This window comes from Patiria miniata, unplaced genomic scaffold (genome assembly GCF_015706575.1).
Source record: "Patiria miniata isolate m_02_andy unplaced genomic scaffold, ASM1570657v1 HiC_scaffold_7, whole genome shotgun sequence".
Taxonomy (NCBI): Eukaryota; Metazoa; Echinodermata; class Asteroidea; order Valvatida; family Asterinidae; genus Patiria; species Patiria miniata.
Window position 1 is genome coordinate 17,591,938 of NW_024037074.1, and position 15,118 is coordinate 17,607,055.

The 15,118-nt window shown below is 41.3% G+C and overlaps 1 protein-coding gene across 1 annotated transcript; it reads left to right on the top strand.

Annotated features, from left to right (window-relative positions):
- The first annotated feature begins 472 nt into the window (after positions 1 to 472).
- On the top strand, positions 473 to 14,508 carry LOC119745003. Its single transcript, XM_038221228.1, has 10 exons — positions 473 to 809; positions 2,740 to 2,862; positions 3,083 to 3,221; positions 3,627 to 3,719; positions 5,290 to 5,480; positions 10,716 to 10,904; positions 11,034 to 11,156; positions 11,785 to 11,923; positions 12,839 to 12,931; positions 13,579 to 14,508. The coding sequence occupies exons 1-10, from the start codon at positions 675 to 677 to the stop codon at positions 13,767 to 13,769; spliced, it is 1,416 nt and encodes a 471-aa protein (XP_038077156.1). The 5' UTR covers positions 473 to 674; the 3' UTR covers positions 13,770 to 14,508.
- The last annotated feature ends 610 nt before the right edge of the window (positions 14,509 to 15,118 follow it).

The window sequence follows — 15,118 nt, forward strand, 5'->3', positions numbered from 1 at the left end:
CACGCCCCCCGTGGCTGCACCACTGATTTTAGCGTCTACTATTAGTACGTAACGGTAATCGGATTAGCTTTGCCTAACTTAACAGCAGACGCTTTGCCTTAGCAACCACATGACTGCTTAACTGAACTGAAGTCGCAAGCTAGAATGATCCAACGACACCTTCACCTCGCACGTTTCTATACACGTTCTTTCTTATGCAAATTTGACACGCCCTTTCTACCCTTGCGTAACACTGCACTGCCGCAGAATTCATTCCTCGCCCGATAAGACACATTTTGCCTGCTATACAACCGTAACACAGGTAAAGATAATACTTGTCTGATTGTCACAAACTTAACTGCAGTCATTAACCACGACCGGTGAGGTGTGGCTATGGAAGGCCTCCACGTAGCTGATTGGTCAGTGGTCACTGCTACTGTTTGTGCACAAAGCATTGACCTCATAGAATTGTTTATACAAACTTAAATGACCGAGGCTGCCCCTGTACTTATGTAATGTAGAATTCACGTGGAGAAGTCTGCATTGCCGCACTCACTAATTTGTTTCCGTTTTGTCTGAGGTCTATAAAGGCTCAGCTCAATCCGTGGCTGCGGACGACGAACATACCCAGCCCACACAAGGCAGAAAATACCGGACACAAGTGCCACAGCGCTGCAGCCTATACCAACCCAACGATGGACGTGTATGACTCCCCAATGAAGGCATCAACGAGGCAGATGCGTGCCGTTCACGATATCGCCGCCACGGGGGGAAACTTCCAAAATGATGTTTTAACATTTTACCAGCAGTGGGCTGAAAACTATGATAAGGTGAGCCAACGGACACAAAATGTGACCTTAGGGGCCATTAAGAATTTTCAATGTTTTAAAATTTCGATCTTTTTTCCAAATTGTGGGTGGGTGGGTCAAGCTAAATAATTGAAAATCGAAATTCACTTTCCATGGAAAAAAGATAAAAAAACAAAGAAAGATAGATCTTTTGACTTGCCTGAACTACGCGCAAACGTTCCAATATCGCGATGCGTGTTTCTTTTTCAACTTCGTCCCCTGTATGTACTGTCAGTGGCGTAGCCAGGAATTTTTCGGGGGGGGGGGGGGGCGCGCTGGGGGGGGGGGGGGGGGGCTGGAACATGTATGGGGGGGGGCGTCATGTAGATCAATGATAATTTTTTTTAGAAACTCAAAATCTCAGTGGGGGAGGCGACTGGGGGGCGACAAGGTTTCATGGGGGGGGGGGCTGTCGCCGTCTGTCGGTCTTCTATGCTGTTATGTTTACTTTCAGGTACCTTCAATGGTACTATGTTTAATTAACCTGTTCATTTGTTTAAACTAATAACGCACATATAGTTGCCAAATATGGCACTAACAAGTTTGAGGTCGGCAATTTCGTCTTTAAAAATCTGGGTACGTCGGGTTACCGTACACACAATTGTCCTGGAAACAACGGTACCAAAGTTCAGAAAGTCGTACGCAAGAGCTCCCCAGCAAGTATCGCTGACGCCATTATGATTCCAAAGTTTCTCACTGTGTCACACAGTGAAATATCGGAAAAAATTCCATACTCGGACGTCACTTTTTTTCAATTAATTTTCTAGCGCCAAAAGTTACATCTTTTATGGTTATTCCTCCACTTTCCCTCCTCTACTCTCACCCTCTCCTCTCCTTAATTTCTATTTATTAATCAGTCAGTTACTTCATCGGGATTCGAACCTCTGACGCTTGCTTGACACACGAGACTCTTAACCGCTAGGCCGCGCACGATCGCTGTTGCAATAATCAATCTTTGGACGTATTTGAAGTATCCATTGAAATAAACTAAATATTCATGAGAAAATAAATATTCATAATGACGTATTGCACTATCATTGGCAGGCTCATGCGACGTCATGGTTGTTGATGTCACGTGTATAACGTACCGCTGTCTTTCAGCCACTACAATCAGTTTTGACCGGCTGCTTCAAGTTAGTTCTGCACGACGTATGCATCCAAAATGTGCTCTAAAAACACATTTTGAGTAAATTTTTTTCACCTTAACACAGCTTCCTGGATTTCTCTTGGTTCAAATGACAAGGTGAGGTGACAATTAATATGTTTGGCAGCAGATAAATTGGCATCCGAGTATGGAACTTTTCCCCTTTTTGCAAGTCGACATAGATATCCGTGAACCACTGCCCCTGCTTTGCATAACAAGTGCACATGAATGAACGATTCGACTTTTATTCAAAGAAATTTCTATGTACAGTCACCAGACTCTATTCAGTAAAGTCCCCGTCAAAACGACGTGCATAACGCACGGCTACACCATCGTACAGTGTGGCAGGGACACCAACAAGTAACACAACAACTAAACATTAAAAAAAAGAAAGATAAATATTCTGATTGAATTTCGTTAAAAGATACTTGTTGGTGAGGTATCACATAATTTTATCACATAAAAGAGGAAGACCGACAACTTCACGCCGTCACTGAACTAGACACACATATACATGGTGTTCAAGTACATGTACATGTAAGTGCATGTACATGTACATGTTCAGTTTTTTATTAATCGAAATTAGGGGTGGGTGGGTGGGTCAAAATAATTTGGAAAAAAAGTCGAAATTTTAAAACATTGAAAATTCTGAATGGCCCCTTAAAGTGAACAGATTTTGGCATTATGTAAATTTAAATTCGAGATAATAGCAATCAGCTCAATGCTATTTGTACATTAAAAAACAATTTAATTTATACGTTTTCCAAGGACATGGGTCCGTCGCATTACGGTGGCCCAGCATTTGGCGCAGAAGCACTCAACAAAGTGTTAACAGACAAGAGCGCCCTCATCGTCGACTGTGCCTCAGGGACGGGAAAAGTTGGCGAAGAGGTAAGATGCTCGTGGGAAGTGAAGGGCAATTCAATTAATGTCATAATGATACGTGAACACGAAATGCAATTTTTTTTGCATGCTTCGATAGTTTTTCTTTTTTGCAGGGTGCTGCAGAAATCCGATTTTAGATATGATGTAATGTCCTGCTCAGTCCAACACCAAAAAAGCACACAAGCGTAAACTAACTCTTACTGTTTGCCTCGGTCGACCTCCATAGCTGGCTAAACACGGCTTCAAAAGAATCCACGCGGTCGACTTCTCCCAGAAGTGTCTGGACATCAGCGCTTCGAAAAAAGTCTACGAAAGGCTCATCTGCGACCGACTTGGCTCGAACAAAATCAAGGGAATTGAAGATGGTAAATTATTTATATTTCAAGAAATCAGGGGTACTACTTCGATCATACTTGAAGGAATGAAAAAATATATATATAGATTTCAAATTTGTCATGGTTTTGCATTTTCATAATTTTTAAGAGCCTCAGCCAATACCCCAGTTTGGTCGTGTGACATGTTTTGGCTGGGCTACTGATACTTTTGACAAAGTTTGGTTGAAATTGGTCAAAATATGTAGGAGCAATAGACAATAATATGCCAACGTTTGTTACTTACTAACTGACTATAGCGGAGAGACACGATGATTTGTTGAGCTGTTATCCCGCAGCTAAAATGGTTCAGTGGACACTTAAAGTTCATCATCCCCACCGTTTTCAAACGAACCCAACACTGACACTTTCGCGCCTTTTTTGAAACCTTGGATACAGGATACTACTCAGCTGTGATCTGCGTCGGTGCCATATCAGTCGGACACCTGTCATGTGATGTCTTCCCCGAATGGAACAGGATTGTCAAAAAAGGTACGCCTGCACCTCCCCCACTGAAAGTTGTCAAGTTCATGTGCCTTGTGTAACTCAGTGAGCGGTAATAATGCCACTGCCCCCACAAAACCAAATTTACATATAAATTACAATTACGAGTGATGCAAGCTGGTATTGCTTAATTTAATTCTAAGACCTCAAAGTGAGAAAGAATATTTAAGTTCTCTTATTTATTTGCTGCCAGTTAATACAATTAAACTATTGAATACTGTGGTCCCGTTGGCTTATACATCATGTGTACACCCCATGCACAATATGAGCGAGCTACGTGACCCATTGCATGTATTGTAAGCGGAGCGGCTCCATTAAACTACGGCGGCTCCAACTACACCATTCATCCAGACAAAACAAATTCATATATAATCCCTACACAATACACCCGGTAATCCTCTTATCTATTGAATCCCCTTTACAATGGATCCTCATGCCTCCTCAAACCCCCCCCCCCTCACACACGCAGAAGTGTCTCCAAAAATTACCCAAAATGATAAAATTTGCGACTGTAATCTCACTGAATGTTATAATAGGACGACTTTCCCATAGACTTGTGCACGAACCTAAAATGTCACCTAACCAGCGGCGAAGCTGTGGGGAATTGTGTGTGTTCATCTTTTCAAACCGTGGACGAAAAATACCAGAGACCAAAAGAGAACAATATCGTCCACGATTCCCATCATACGTCCGCGATTGGGGTCGTGTACAAAACCTATGGGAGTCTTCCTAAAAAGTTGAAATACAAACAAAAGAGGGACAATAGAACGTCCACGGTCTACGGTGAACACACGTTTGGGTGCGTGGGAGTTTACCTGTGGGAAGCACGTGGAATTAGGGAGACATTTCAATGTCCCCCCCCCCCCCCCCTAATGCCTCAGCTCCTATTAAGAGGCAAAATTGTAATATAACAAATAGGCTAGATCGATTGCTCAAGGGCCAGTTAGTAAAAATACCGAAATTCGTGGGGCAGGATAAGGGAAATTGGGGTTAGGCGTCACGAAAGTCATTATTTGTGCACAAGTCTATGGGAAAGTCTCCCTAATGACATATTTTTCGGTTGTTATTATAATTATTGTCGGCAACTCGTTCTGCGTCTTAACTCATTTTGTATTCATGTAATGTGTGTTCAAATATTTGTATGTATGATGGTAAAAGTTTAAGTAAATTTTGTATTGCTGTTTTTTTTTTAGTTGTACGCATTGTGGCAATTTAGCGACTTTCCCATATAGACTTGTTCACAAACATAAACTGTTACCTAACACGAGTCTTCCATATCCTTTCTACACGGAATTCGGTATTTTTTTAAACTAAATTTGGACCATGAGGAATCGATCTAGATTGTTGCGACTATAAAATTCGTTGTCCTGAGGGTCGTTTTAACAATAGGGGACACCAAATTGTCGCCCCAATAAGGCGTGTCGCCCTAATGCAGACGCGTCTTAAAAAAAACTGTCACCCGTTTGCTTTGCGGGATTCTGTACATTAACACATTTTAAATAACAACAATAATAATAATAATAACAATTTTTTTTGGTGGGGGCTGTTTTTTTGGTAGGTGGTTATATCGTCTTCACCCGAAGCAAGCTGATATTTCCAGACAAACAATTAACCAGCGCATTGGACGAGATTCAGTCAGCTATCGACGACTTGATCAAGAAGGGTGTCTGGGAAGTTGTCGACATCGTCAGTTTCGACGACTCGTTCTGCGTGGGCTACGGCTGCGACGTGTACACCATCCGCCGTTCGTAAATTGCCAACAGCTCCTTTCGACCGTGGCTTTTGGCCCTTACACTGCTTGCTTTCCTCCGATTTCAGGTTGTCTAGGCTCCGGCCCCTGATAAGTGGTCCTTGCACTGACGGGAAGCTCTGTGGTGCTAAAACATACTAATCGATAATCAAATTTTGAGCTTGACAATGCTTTATAAAGCAACTTGATATAATAGCAATCTTTATCGATTAAATTCCAATAATTTCAGAGCATCTGAATGATTTGCCGAGTTCAGTTTGCAATATACCCAGCTCGATATGTGACCGAGGGGTCCCCCAATCTCCCTATACCGTACATACCCTAGACTATTGTCACCTAAACATCCCCATAGATATCTCAAAAGAATTCCTGAGATTCATCAGGTAACAAATTGACTGCACAAAAGGGGACGGGGGTAGGGTACCGCTGTCACATATTGTGCTAATATGGGTTTACAAAGTCTTATATGTTCCAGGATCTTTTGCTGTTCACGCATTTTTTTAATAACACCACTTATAATCCAAAGACATACGTTCAAAACCTAACCTGTTGAATTTTCATCCCAGTGGATAGTACTGTTTTGAGAACTTAAGAGAAAACCCTCCACGACCGTTTGAATCACGGAACGAGAATTGAGTGATTTTTGGAGAGCACCTTCATTTCCTTGATTTCTTTTAAATGGCAACAAGCCAAACGAATCATTTCACTTGGTGTTTAGTGCAAGTACCATCTTTGAACTACTTAATAGTTCTTTTTAAGTATTAATTCGGTATAGGTTAAGCTATCAGAATTAGTGCCTTTTTAGTGGTGGTGGGCTACCACGAAATTTGGATGACGAAGCTATCTTTCTCTATGACTGACGCGCGTGGCTACACAAGGGCGGATCCAGAAAAAAAAGGGGTAAAATTAAGGGCCCCGAATTTTTTTTATATTTTTTTTATCTAAACTTAGATATAAAGAGAGAGAATCACACACTGTCTTTGCGGCTGTCGTGACTTCTGACTAAGTGACCTTTGGCCTTTTTCTAGATCAGTATGGGGCGCCTCAGGTGACAAATTTAGTTTAATAAATCCCTTTCCACCTATGATAAAAGTTATGCACATTATGTGGAAATGGAATTTGGTGAAGTAATATAAAGATGATGATTGAATGCTACAATAATGTCGAAATAAATTCTGAACTGTTTGAGTGTCCTTATTTTGATGTCTCTATAGAGTATGCCTTACTTTCGGAATTAATGTTACAAGGTTACACCTTCCGCCGGATATAAATAATATAAAAATAATGAATGTTTGTGAGTGCAATGGTAAGAATAATTTCATGAGGGGACAGACGAACGTGAAACATTAATTATTTGTTTTATATAACACCTGAATAAATCCTTGTCATGTGATTGGTTGACTTTTAATAGCCAATTTATTCAGGTCAAAAACTGTTCAAAAGTTCGACAAGTTCATCATATTTATATTAATGCAAACTGTTCGACAGGATAAAAACAATCATATTCAATTTATCTCGAGTTAAAACAGCGCCACCACCAGCAGCAATGACACCGTTTGCAATGTGTGCTGCGCGCCATGCGCGCGTCGTGCATTGGTACGAATAATTCAATGACGTGATCAATGATCCACCAATCAGATGACGGGGATTTATTCAGGTGTTGTATAATGTTTTTTTTTTATGGCGTTCATGCATACAGCGATATAGTTCAATCTCAACTGCTTGGAGGTGCTAGCGTACCGTTACTCAGAATTGTTCCTACATTTAATCATAGTCACGGAGATACAAACACCCATATCTTCAGATCAGCAATGCCTTTCATCAAACGGGCTGCAAAAGAATTGGGTACACAAGCATTACGTACAGGAGCAAAGATTGCTACAGACGCCCTCAACGGTCGCGACTTAAAATCATGTAGATGATCATTAGTTCAAAAAGTATAGACTCCAATAAAAATACATATCACACGCAATTAAAATTTACAACTTATACTGATTGTCATGATTCTTTTTACTATCAGGTTTGTCCATCCTCCCCTTTGAAATCTTTTTCTGCTTGACATAATTATCAAGATTGTTGCACTAAACACAATTATCCTTTTACATCGTATTGCTTTGTGCAAGAGCTTATAAAAAATGGGTTGTATCAGTTGGAATTTGATCCTTTTCTATCAGAAAAAAAAGCTCACCTGTTTCCAATTGTATGTTAATATGTCTGTTTTCATTATCTTGTTTTTGCTTTAGCGCCGTGATCTAGATGGAATAGCGCTTTATAAATCATGTTATTATTATCATTATTATTATTAATATTGTTATTATCAACTGAGTGTTATCCTGTTTACAAAAAAGTATTTACCTCCAAGGATTCTTGATTTAATCTTATCATTTCATGGGTAATATAAACCCCGAACTTACTGATTAATTAAACTTTTGCAAGTACTTGAATACATATACAGGAACCGTTATCATAAGACTTTAGTTATATAACATATACATACACATACAGTCGAACACCTTTATAACAAGGTCCTTGGGACTTTACAAAATTACCTTGTAATAACAGGTACCTTGTATTAACAGTATTGGAAAACAAATAAAAACAAAGACTTGGGACCTAAAATTTATGGCTTGTTTTAAGCAGGACGTTGTATTAACAGTGCATGCTCTTCTTATCAGGGTTCGACTGTATTTGATCTTTCCTAATCCACTTTCATCAGGCTACATTTGGGTTCTCTTTCCAATTCTTATCGTATTTGCTATTATTAACAACCTTCAATGTACGGGTACGATATGTAATCAGACTCAGGGACATAATTAAACAATACATAGTAGTCCTTGGGATACATAGACAGTCTATTAGTCGTTCAGGAATATTACATACATTCCCATAGAAGTCGTTCTCTGGATTTTAATGGTGTGGACCAGCTAACCATGTCTTTATCATCCATTTAAGACCGGCCACGTGACGGGCTCTCGACCAATAGGAATGAGTAAACTGTCTTAGCAACTATGCGGAAAAGCCAATTAATCGCAACATATCCAAAGAGTGGTCGGGTTGTGCCCAACAACTCAACAAAGACTTTGGACCTAAAATGTCAGGCTTGTTACAAGCAGGACTTTGTATTAACAGTGCTCTTCTTATCAGGGTTCAACTGTATTTTGATCTTTCGTGCTCCATTTCCATCAGGCAACATTCAACCTCGTCCCCAGTGCTTACTTTATTTCCAACCGCGTTTCCAATAGTAAACCCTGGATAGGAAACTTTCTTCTTGTTTCCTGATTGGATACCGCAATTGGCTAGTAATGGATTTTTATCGTGTACTTGGTGCTATTATTCACAACGTGCAGTACGTGTTTTCGCGATCATGCGTCCACGCCTTCTCGAAAATACTAATTTCCTTTCCAATTTGCTCATATTAATATGTAATATGATACTGCATGTTGTCTCGATAAGATCGTAACAGTTTGATTTCAAAAATCGTGTTTTCGTAACTCACGCCGTGCTTGCGCTGCTTCGAATTGACTCTGTTTTTACCCCAGACACCGCATACAAAAGCAAACGCTAATGTGTAACGCATATCCAGGCTCCAGACTGTTCCTCATTTGCATACGTGTTCAAAAATCTTGCACATGCAAATGATCCAATACCAGGTTGAGAGAGCAGGTAGTGGTGGGCGCGTACTGCTCGACACCCTGGGGACGAGGTTGGGCAACATTAGGTTCTCTTTCTAATTCTTATCGTATTTGCTATTTTTAACTTTTGGGTACGATATGCAATCAGCGTCAGGGACATAATTAATCAATACATAGTAGTCCTTGGACTACATAAACAGTCTATTATAGATTGTGAACTGGATTTTACTGGTGTGGACTAGACCATTTGGATTTTTTTGCTTTCACGGAACGAAGTTTTGGAACTGGTTGGGGTGAAAAGCCGTTTGTTTTGAGAAGAACCGCCTTGTTAGTTTTGTTCGCTGTACAACTGAGCGACGCATTTGATTGCATACAGTGTGAGTAAAAAAACTATACACTTTTAAAACTGGCCATAGATTATTCTGTAGTAACTAAGATATTTTCATATGTACTTTTAGAGTAACTCTTCCTGCTTAGTTTGGTGACATTTTCACTGGATTAGTTTTCATGCATGACGCACAGGAGTGACAATTAAAGGGGTCAGGTAAAAATCTGACCTGCTTACAAATCTGACTTGCTGGATTTCTATCCTGGTTGGCTGAAACACGGTCACGTGTGGTTCATTAGTATGTGTGTCTACACAAATGCCAACAATACGGAATGACAGACGTTGGAATTAACCAACAAAAATAATATATGTATAGTTTGAAAGATACGTCTTTCCACTTTAAACGTCCAAATCTGATAATTTTTGACAGATGAGTAATTTGTAATGAGTAAAATTGACCATGGGACCAAGTTTTCAATTTTAGACATTGGGACAAATTAAGGTAGCCTAGTTGCCTCTGTGGGGATAATTGCTTGGTCCTCAAAAAAATGGTGTAAGTTTAGCGAGTAGGCTAAACACAATTCTTAACACTTTCTTGCCTACAGTTGGTAAACTTGTTTACAACAGCGTATCTTTCCCCTCTTCCGATGGGTGTGCTTGCCAGAACTAACTACATGTATATAATTACATGCCCTTCTTATTTAATCCTCTTTCCTAATCCCTCTTGCGTAACACACCTGCCATGGATTACTGGGTTTTACGGAAGCGTATTTAGGACATGACCGAAAATATTTTTTAGGCCCACTACTTCGCCCGGGCGGATTACTATTACGCCCAGGCGGATTATTATTTCGCCCGGGCGGATTTGCATTACGCCCGGGCGGATTACTATTCCGCCTGGGCGGATTACTAATTCGCCCGGGCGGATATATTCGCCGCCGGGCAGACTACTAATTCGCCCGGGCAGATTACTAATTCGCCCGGCCGGGCAGACTACTAATCCGCCCGGGCGAATTAGTAATCCGCCCGGGCGAAATAGTAATCCGCCCGGGCGAAATAGAGGGCCAGACATTTTTTTCTGGTCATGTCCTAAATACACTTCCGTACATTAACAACACGGTGAGGGACACCCAAGAATGTGTTACGTAACATTTCAACGCAGTGGGGCTGTGCTGTTTCTGTTTTGTCTGAGGTCTAGTGAAGGCTCAGCTCAATCCGTGAACTGAGTGTAACTGCGAACGAAACCCGGCCCACACAAGGCAGAAAATACCTGACGCAAGTGCCCGCAGTACGTGCCGAGAGCGCTGCAGCCTTATACCAACCCAACGATGGACGCATCGGACTCCCCAAAGAACGCATCGTTGAAGCACATTCGTGTCATTCACGATCTCGCCAACGCAGGGGGAAACACCCAAGATGAAATTCAAGCTCTGTACCAGCAGTGGGCTGAAAGCTATGATAAGGTGAGCCGACGGAATATCAACATTATATGACTACAAAGTGATCAGATTTTGGCATGCGAGATAATAGCATTCAGCTCAGTGTTATTAATTTGTAGATTAAAAACAATTTTATTCTTTTTTTTTTTCAAGGACATGGGTCCGTCGCATTACGGTGGCCCAGCATTTGGCGCAGAAGCACTCCGCAAAGTGTTAACAGACAAGAGCGCTCTCATCGTCGACTGTGCCTCAGGGACGGGAAAAGTTGGCGAAGAGGTATGCACGTGGGGGCAATCATTTAATGACACAAAGTTACGTGAACATGAAATGGAACAGTGTGTCAAATGAAACGGAACAGCCTGATCACTATGTGTCATTGAAATGTAGATCAGAACCATGTAATTTTAGAACAAGTCATGACATAATCACTTTTGGGAAAAAGCATTCTAAAGAACCGACCGTCATATCGAATATCACTGGTAACGGCTAATGGCTTTATGCAAATTATTGCGAGGAAATCACAAGCATTATGGGTAACATACATGTCGTGACAGATATTTCGTCTGCGCGTGCGCAAGTATTGACCCGAGGTAAAATTACTTGACGTATATTTAAGTATTCAGCTGTTGTTTGCTTAGCATGAAACTCACATGGAGTTTTGGCTGACAACCTACTTTTATAAGCCAGACTTTTTTTGTGCTAAGCAAATGTTTGTGCTCAGCAGCGCCGTGAAATTGGCCTCAGTTCTGCTACATTCTTGTTTTGCCATGCCTCTGACAGTTTTCCTTTTTTTTGGCAGGGTGCAGCACAAAACCGATTTTAGACTTGAATGATGTACTCAGTCCAAAACCAAAAGCACACTAACGCAAACTATCTCCCACTGCTCCGGTCGATCTCAATATAGCTGGCTCAACGCGGCTTCAAAAGAATCCACGCGGTCGACTTCTCCCAGAAGTGTCTGGACATCAGCGCCTCGAAAGGAGTCTACGAGAAGCTCATCTGCGACCGACTTGGCTCGAACAAAATCAAGGAGATTGAAGATGGTAATTTAAACTTCAAGAAACTAGGCGTACTGCTAGATCGTGCTTGACGAAATGGGAAAAAAAAAAGATTTCAAATTTGTCGTTGTATTGCATTTTTGTGATTTTTGAAAGCCAATAGTTTTCTTAAAGTCATCAAGGTTTCAACATTCCTTTCCCTATGGCGTTCAGAAAACACATTACCACGGCAATGGATGATGAAATCTGTTTCAAAAGAAATTGTTCCTGAAAAAAAAACCCACTTGATAGGAACTATTTCGGAAGCTTCGGGCCAACGAATGTGTGGTCATGCATGAGACACGTGATCGTGCTATGTAATTTCTGGAAGGATACTCTTTTGAGTTGAAAGTAAGGTTTTTGACCAGAGTGACCCCATGATGACATTTGACTCCAGTTTGGTCATGTGACAGGTTTTGGCTGGGCCACTGATACTTTTGACAAGGTTTGATTTAGGTTGGTCAAAGTATAATAGGACCATAATAGGGGTGTCAGGTTGGCGTGAGCGGTACTTTCCTCGCCTTTCACCGCTGTGACCCAGGTTCGAATCCCGCCTGGGCCAATATGTGGATTGGGTTTTCAGTCTCTACCTGATTCAGTGGGTTTTCCCCAGAATATCTTCTGGGCTTTTCCTCCCACCTCTAAAACTGTAATTTCTTCTCATTGTCTTCTCTCTAAGTTGGTGTGATGTTTCCCATTGGATGCTTTACCGACTATAATGATACGGATACAGATGCGGACCAATATACAATGTGAACGTTGTTTTAACTAACGGACTAATGGCGATACATGTTCATTTTTTGAGCTGCTATGCTTCAGCTAAATAGATTCAGTGGACACCTAAAGTTCCTTTTCTGCCACCGTTTTCAAACGAACCCAACAATGACACTTTTCGCGCCTTTTTTTAAACCTTGGATACAGGATACTACTCAGCTGTGATCTGCGTCGGTGCCATATCAGTCGGACACCTGTCATGTGATGTCTTCCCCGAATGGAACAGGATTGTCAAAAAAGGTACGCCTGCACCTCCCCCACTGAAAGTTGTCAAGTTCATGTGCCTTGTGTAACTCAGTGAACGCAATTGATAATGCCACTACCCCCACAAAACCAAATTTACATATAAATTACAATTACGAGCGATGACGTCATAGCGACTTTTTGATGTCATTCAAAGATGAGTCAATGGAAGGAATAAACCCCAGAACCGTTTAATGCATCAGAAATGAAATCAAAAGGCTACGACGCAAGCTGGTATTACTGAATTTAATCCTAAGACCTCAAAGTGAGAATGTGTCATACTTCAATTTATTTGCTGCTAGTTGACACGATCAAATAATTATACTGAATACTGTGTACGGGCGACACATTTTGCTAATCGACTCTGCATTACGGCGACACGCCTTGTTGGGGTGACAAATTGGTGTCGCCCTATTGTTAAAACGGGTTAGGACAAGGAATGTTGGCACCGCAAACCATCCAGATCGATTCCCCGTGGTCCAAAACATACATAAACCGTAATTCGTGGAGGCAGGATAAGATAAACTTGGGTTAGGTGACATTTTAGGTTTGCACACAAGTCTACGGGAAATTCGTCCTGTTATAGCATTCAGTGAGATAATTTTTTTTTTTTCTTTTGGGGTTTTGTATGTGCCTTTTTTTAGGTGGTTATATCGTCTTCACCCGAAGCAAGCTGATATTTCCAGACAAACACACCAGCGTAATGGACGAGATTCAGTCAGCTATCGACGACTTGATCAAGAAGGGTGTCTGGGAAGTTGTCGACATCATCAGTTTCGACGACTCGTTCTGCGTGGGCTACGGCTGCGACGTGTACACCATCCGCCGTCTGTAAAGCGCGAACAGCTCCCTCTTGTGGCTTTTGCATGGCCCTTTCATTAATACGCTTAATTTTTCATGGTGAGTTTAATGGTCGCATTTTGAAGTTTTTATGTAAGGGCTGTTTGCTTCGAAGTTCAACCGAAGCAATTTCATTATTAAATATATATTAATTCGGTAGGTTACTTTTGGGATAAATGCATATGATCACGTGTCTTTTAGTAGTGGTAGTCTATCACGTAACGAGGATGGCGAAGCTTTCTTTCTTTATATTTCAAGCATAATACTAAGAATGTTATATTGCAAGTAAAGATCAAAGAGCCAATGGAAGACAATGAGTGATGCTCAAGATGTACTTCTTAATTGGTAGTGGGTCTTAGGGAGTTTACTGTTGCTATCTGGTGGAGTGCTATGGCCACGTGGTTAAGAGCATCGGATTTGTAGTCTGCGGGCAATTCTGCATGTTGTGGGTTCGAGTCCTGCCTGGGGTCATGGTGCGTGTGCCCTTGGGCAAGGCATTTTGTCACTCATTGCTTCTCTTCAGTTTAGACTCCTAGTCCTTTTCTTCATAGTCCTTTTCATTTGTTTAAACAAATTCTACACTCTATTGAAACATATTGGGCCACAATTCATTTGTATTACATTGGTAAACCACTAGTTTGTGGCTTTAATGCTTTAGGGATGAGTTAAGTTACTAAATGTTAAATTGTCGATGTTGACTTTTAACACCACCCCCAATAAACATGACCTTGCTACGCCTCTGATTAATGTATGTGAAGGAGGGGGAGGTGGAGGGGTGGGGGGGGGGGGGGGGGACACACACACATATGGCTATAACAAGGAAAAGAACATGAGCAAGAATACGTGTCCAATATAAATGTTCGGTTTTGATTGTATTACATTAAATCTTAGAAACCGCGTCATGGGGGGGGGGGGGAGGATGCCGTGAAAAACGAATAGCGCCACCTATTGTCTGACATTTGCCATGTGTTGGTTTTGAACAGCGCCCCCATGGAAAAATTGTGTCCGGCCCCAAGCCCCCTCTTTTTGTCCAGTGAAAAAAATCTACCTTTTTAGCACGGATGAAATTGGCAGTCCCCCTGTAATATCCAGCCCCCACCTCCCCCTAGGATGAGAACCATGGCTATATATGCCGCTAAGGGTGCCAAACAATGCGACACTAAGGCTGCGTAAATACATGTATCACCTAAAATGTAACTCTCTAAATTCCAAAGAGTGAAATTAGGGACTAGACATTTTAGAGTGAAAATCACTCTCATTTTCGATTGAGAAAAGGAACCACTTCAGTCGAAGCTCGAGTGAAAACTCGATCTATACGATTGAAGAAATTTCACTCTAAAACGT

Excerpts from the sequence above, each read along its gene's own strand:
- LOC119745003 (XM_038221228.1), top strand. The coding sequence starts at position 675 with ATGGACGTGTATGACTCCCCAATGAAGGCATCAACGAGGCAGATGCGT. Across the intron at positions 810-2,739 it reads GGGCTGAAAACTATGATAAG|GACATGGGTCCGTCGCATTA; the intron begins GTGAGCCAACGG and ends ACGTTTTCCAAG. Across the intron at positions 10,905-11,033 it reads GGGCTGAAAGCTATGATAAG|GACATGGGTCCGTCGCATTA; the intron begins GTGAGCCGACGG and ends TTTTTTTTCAAG.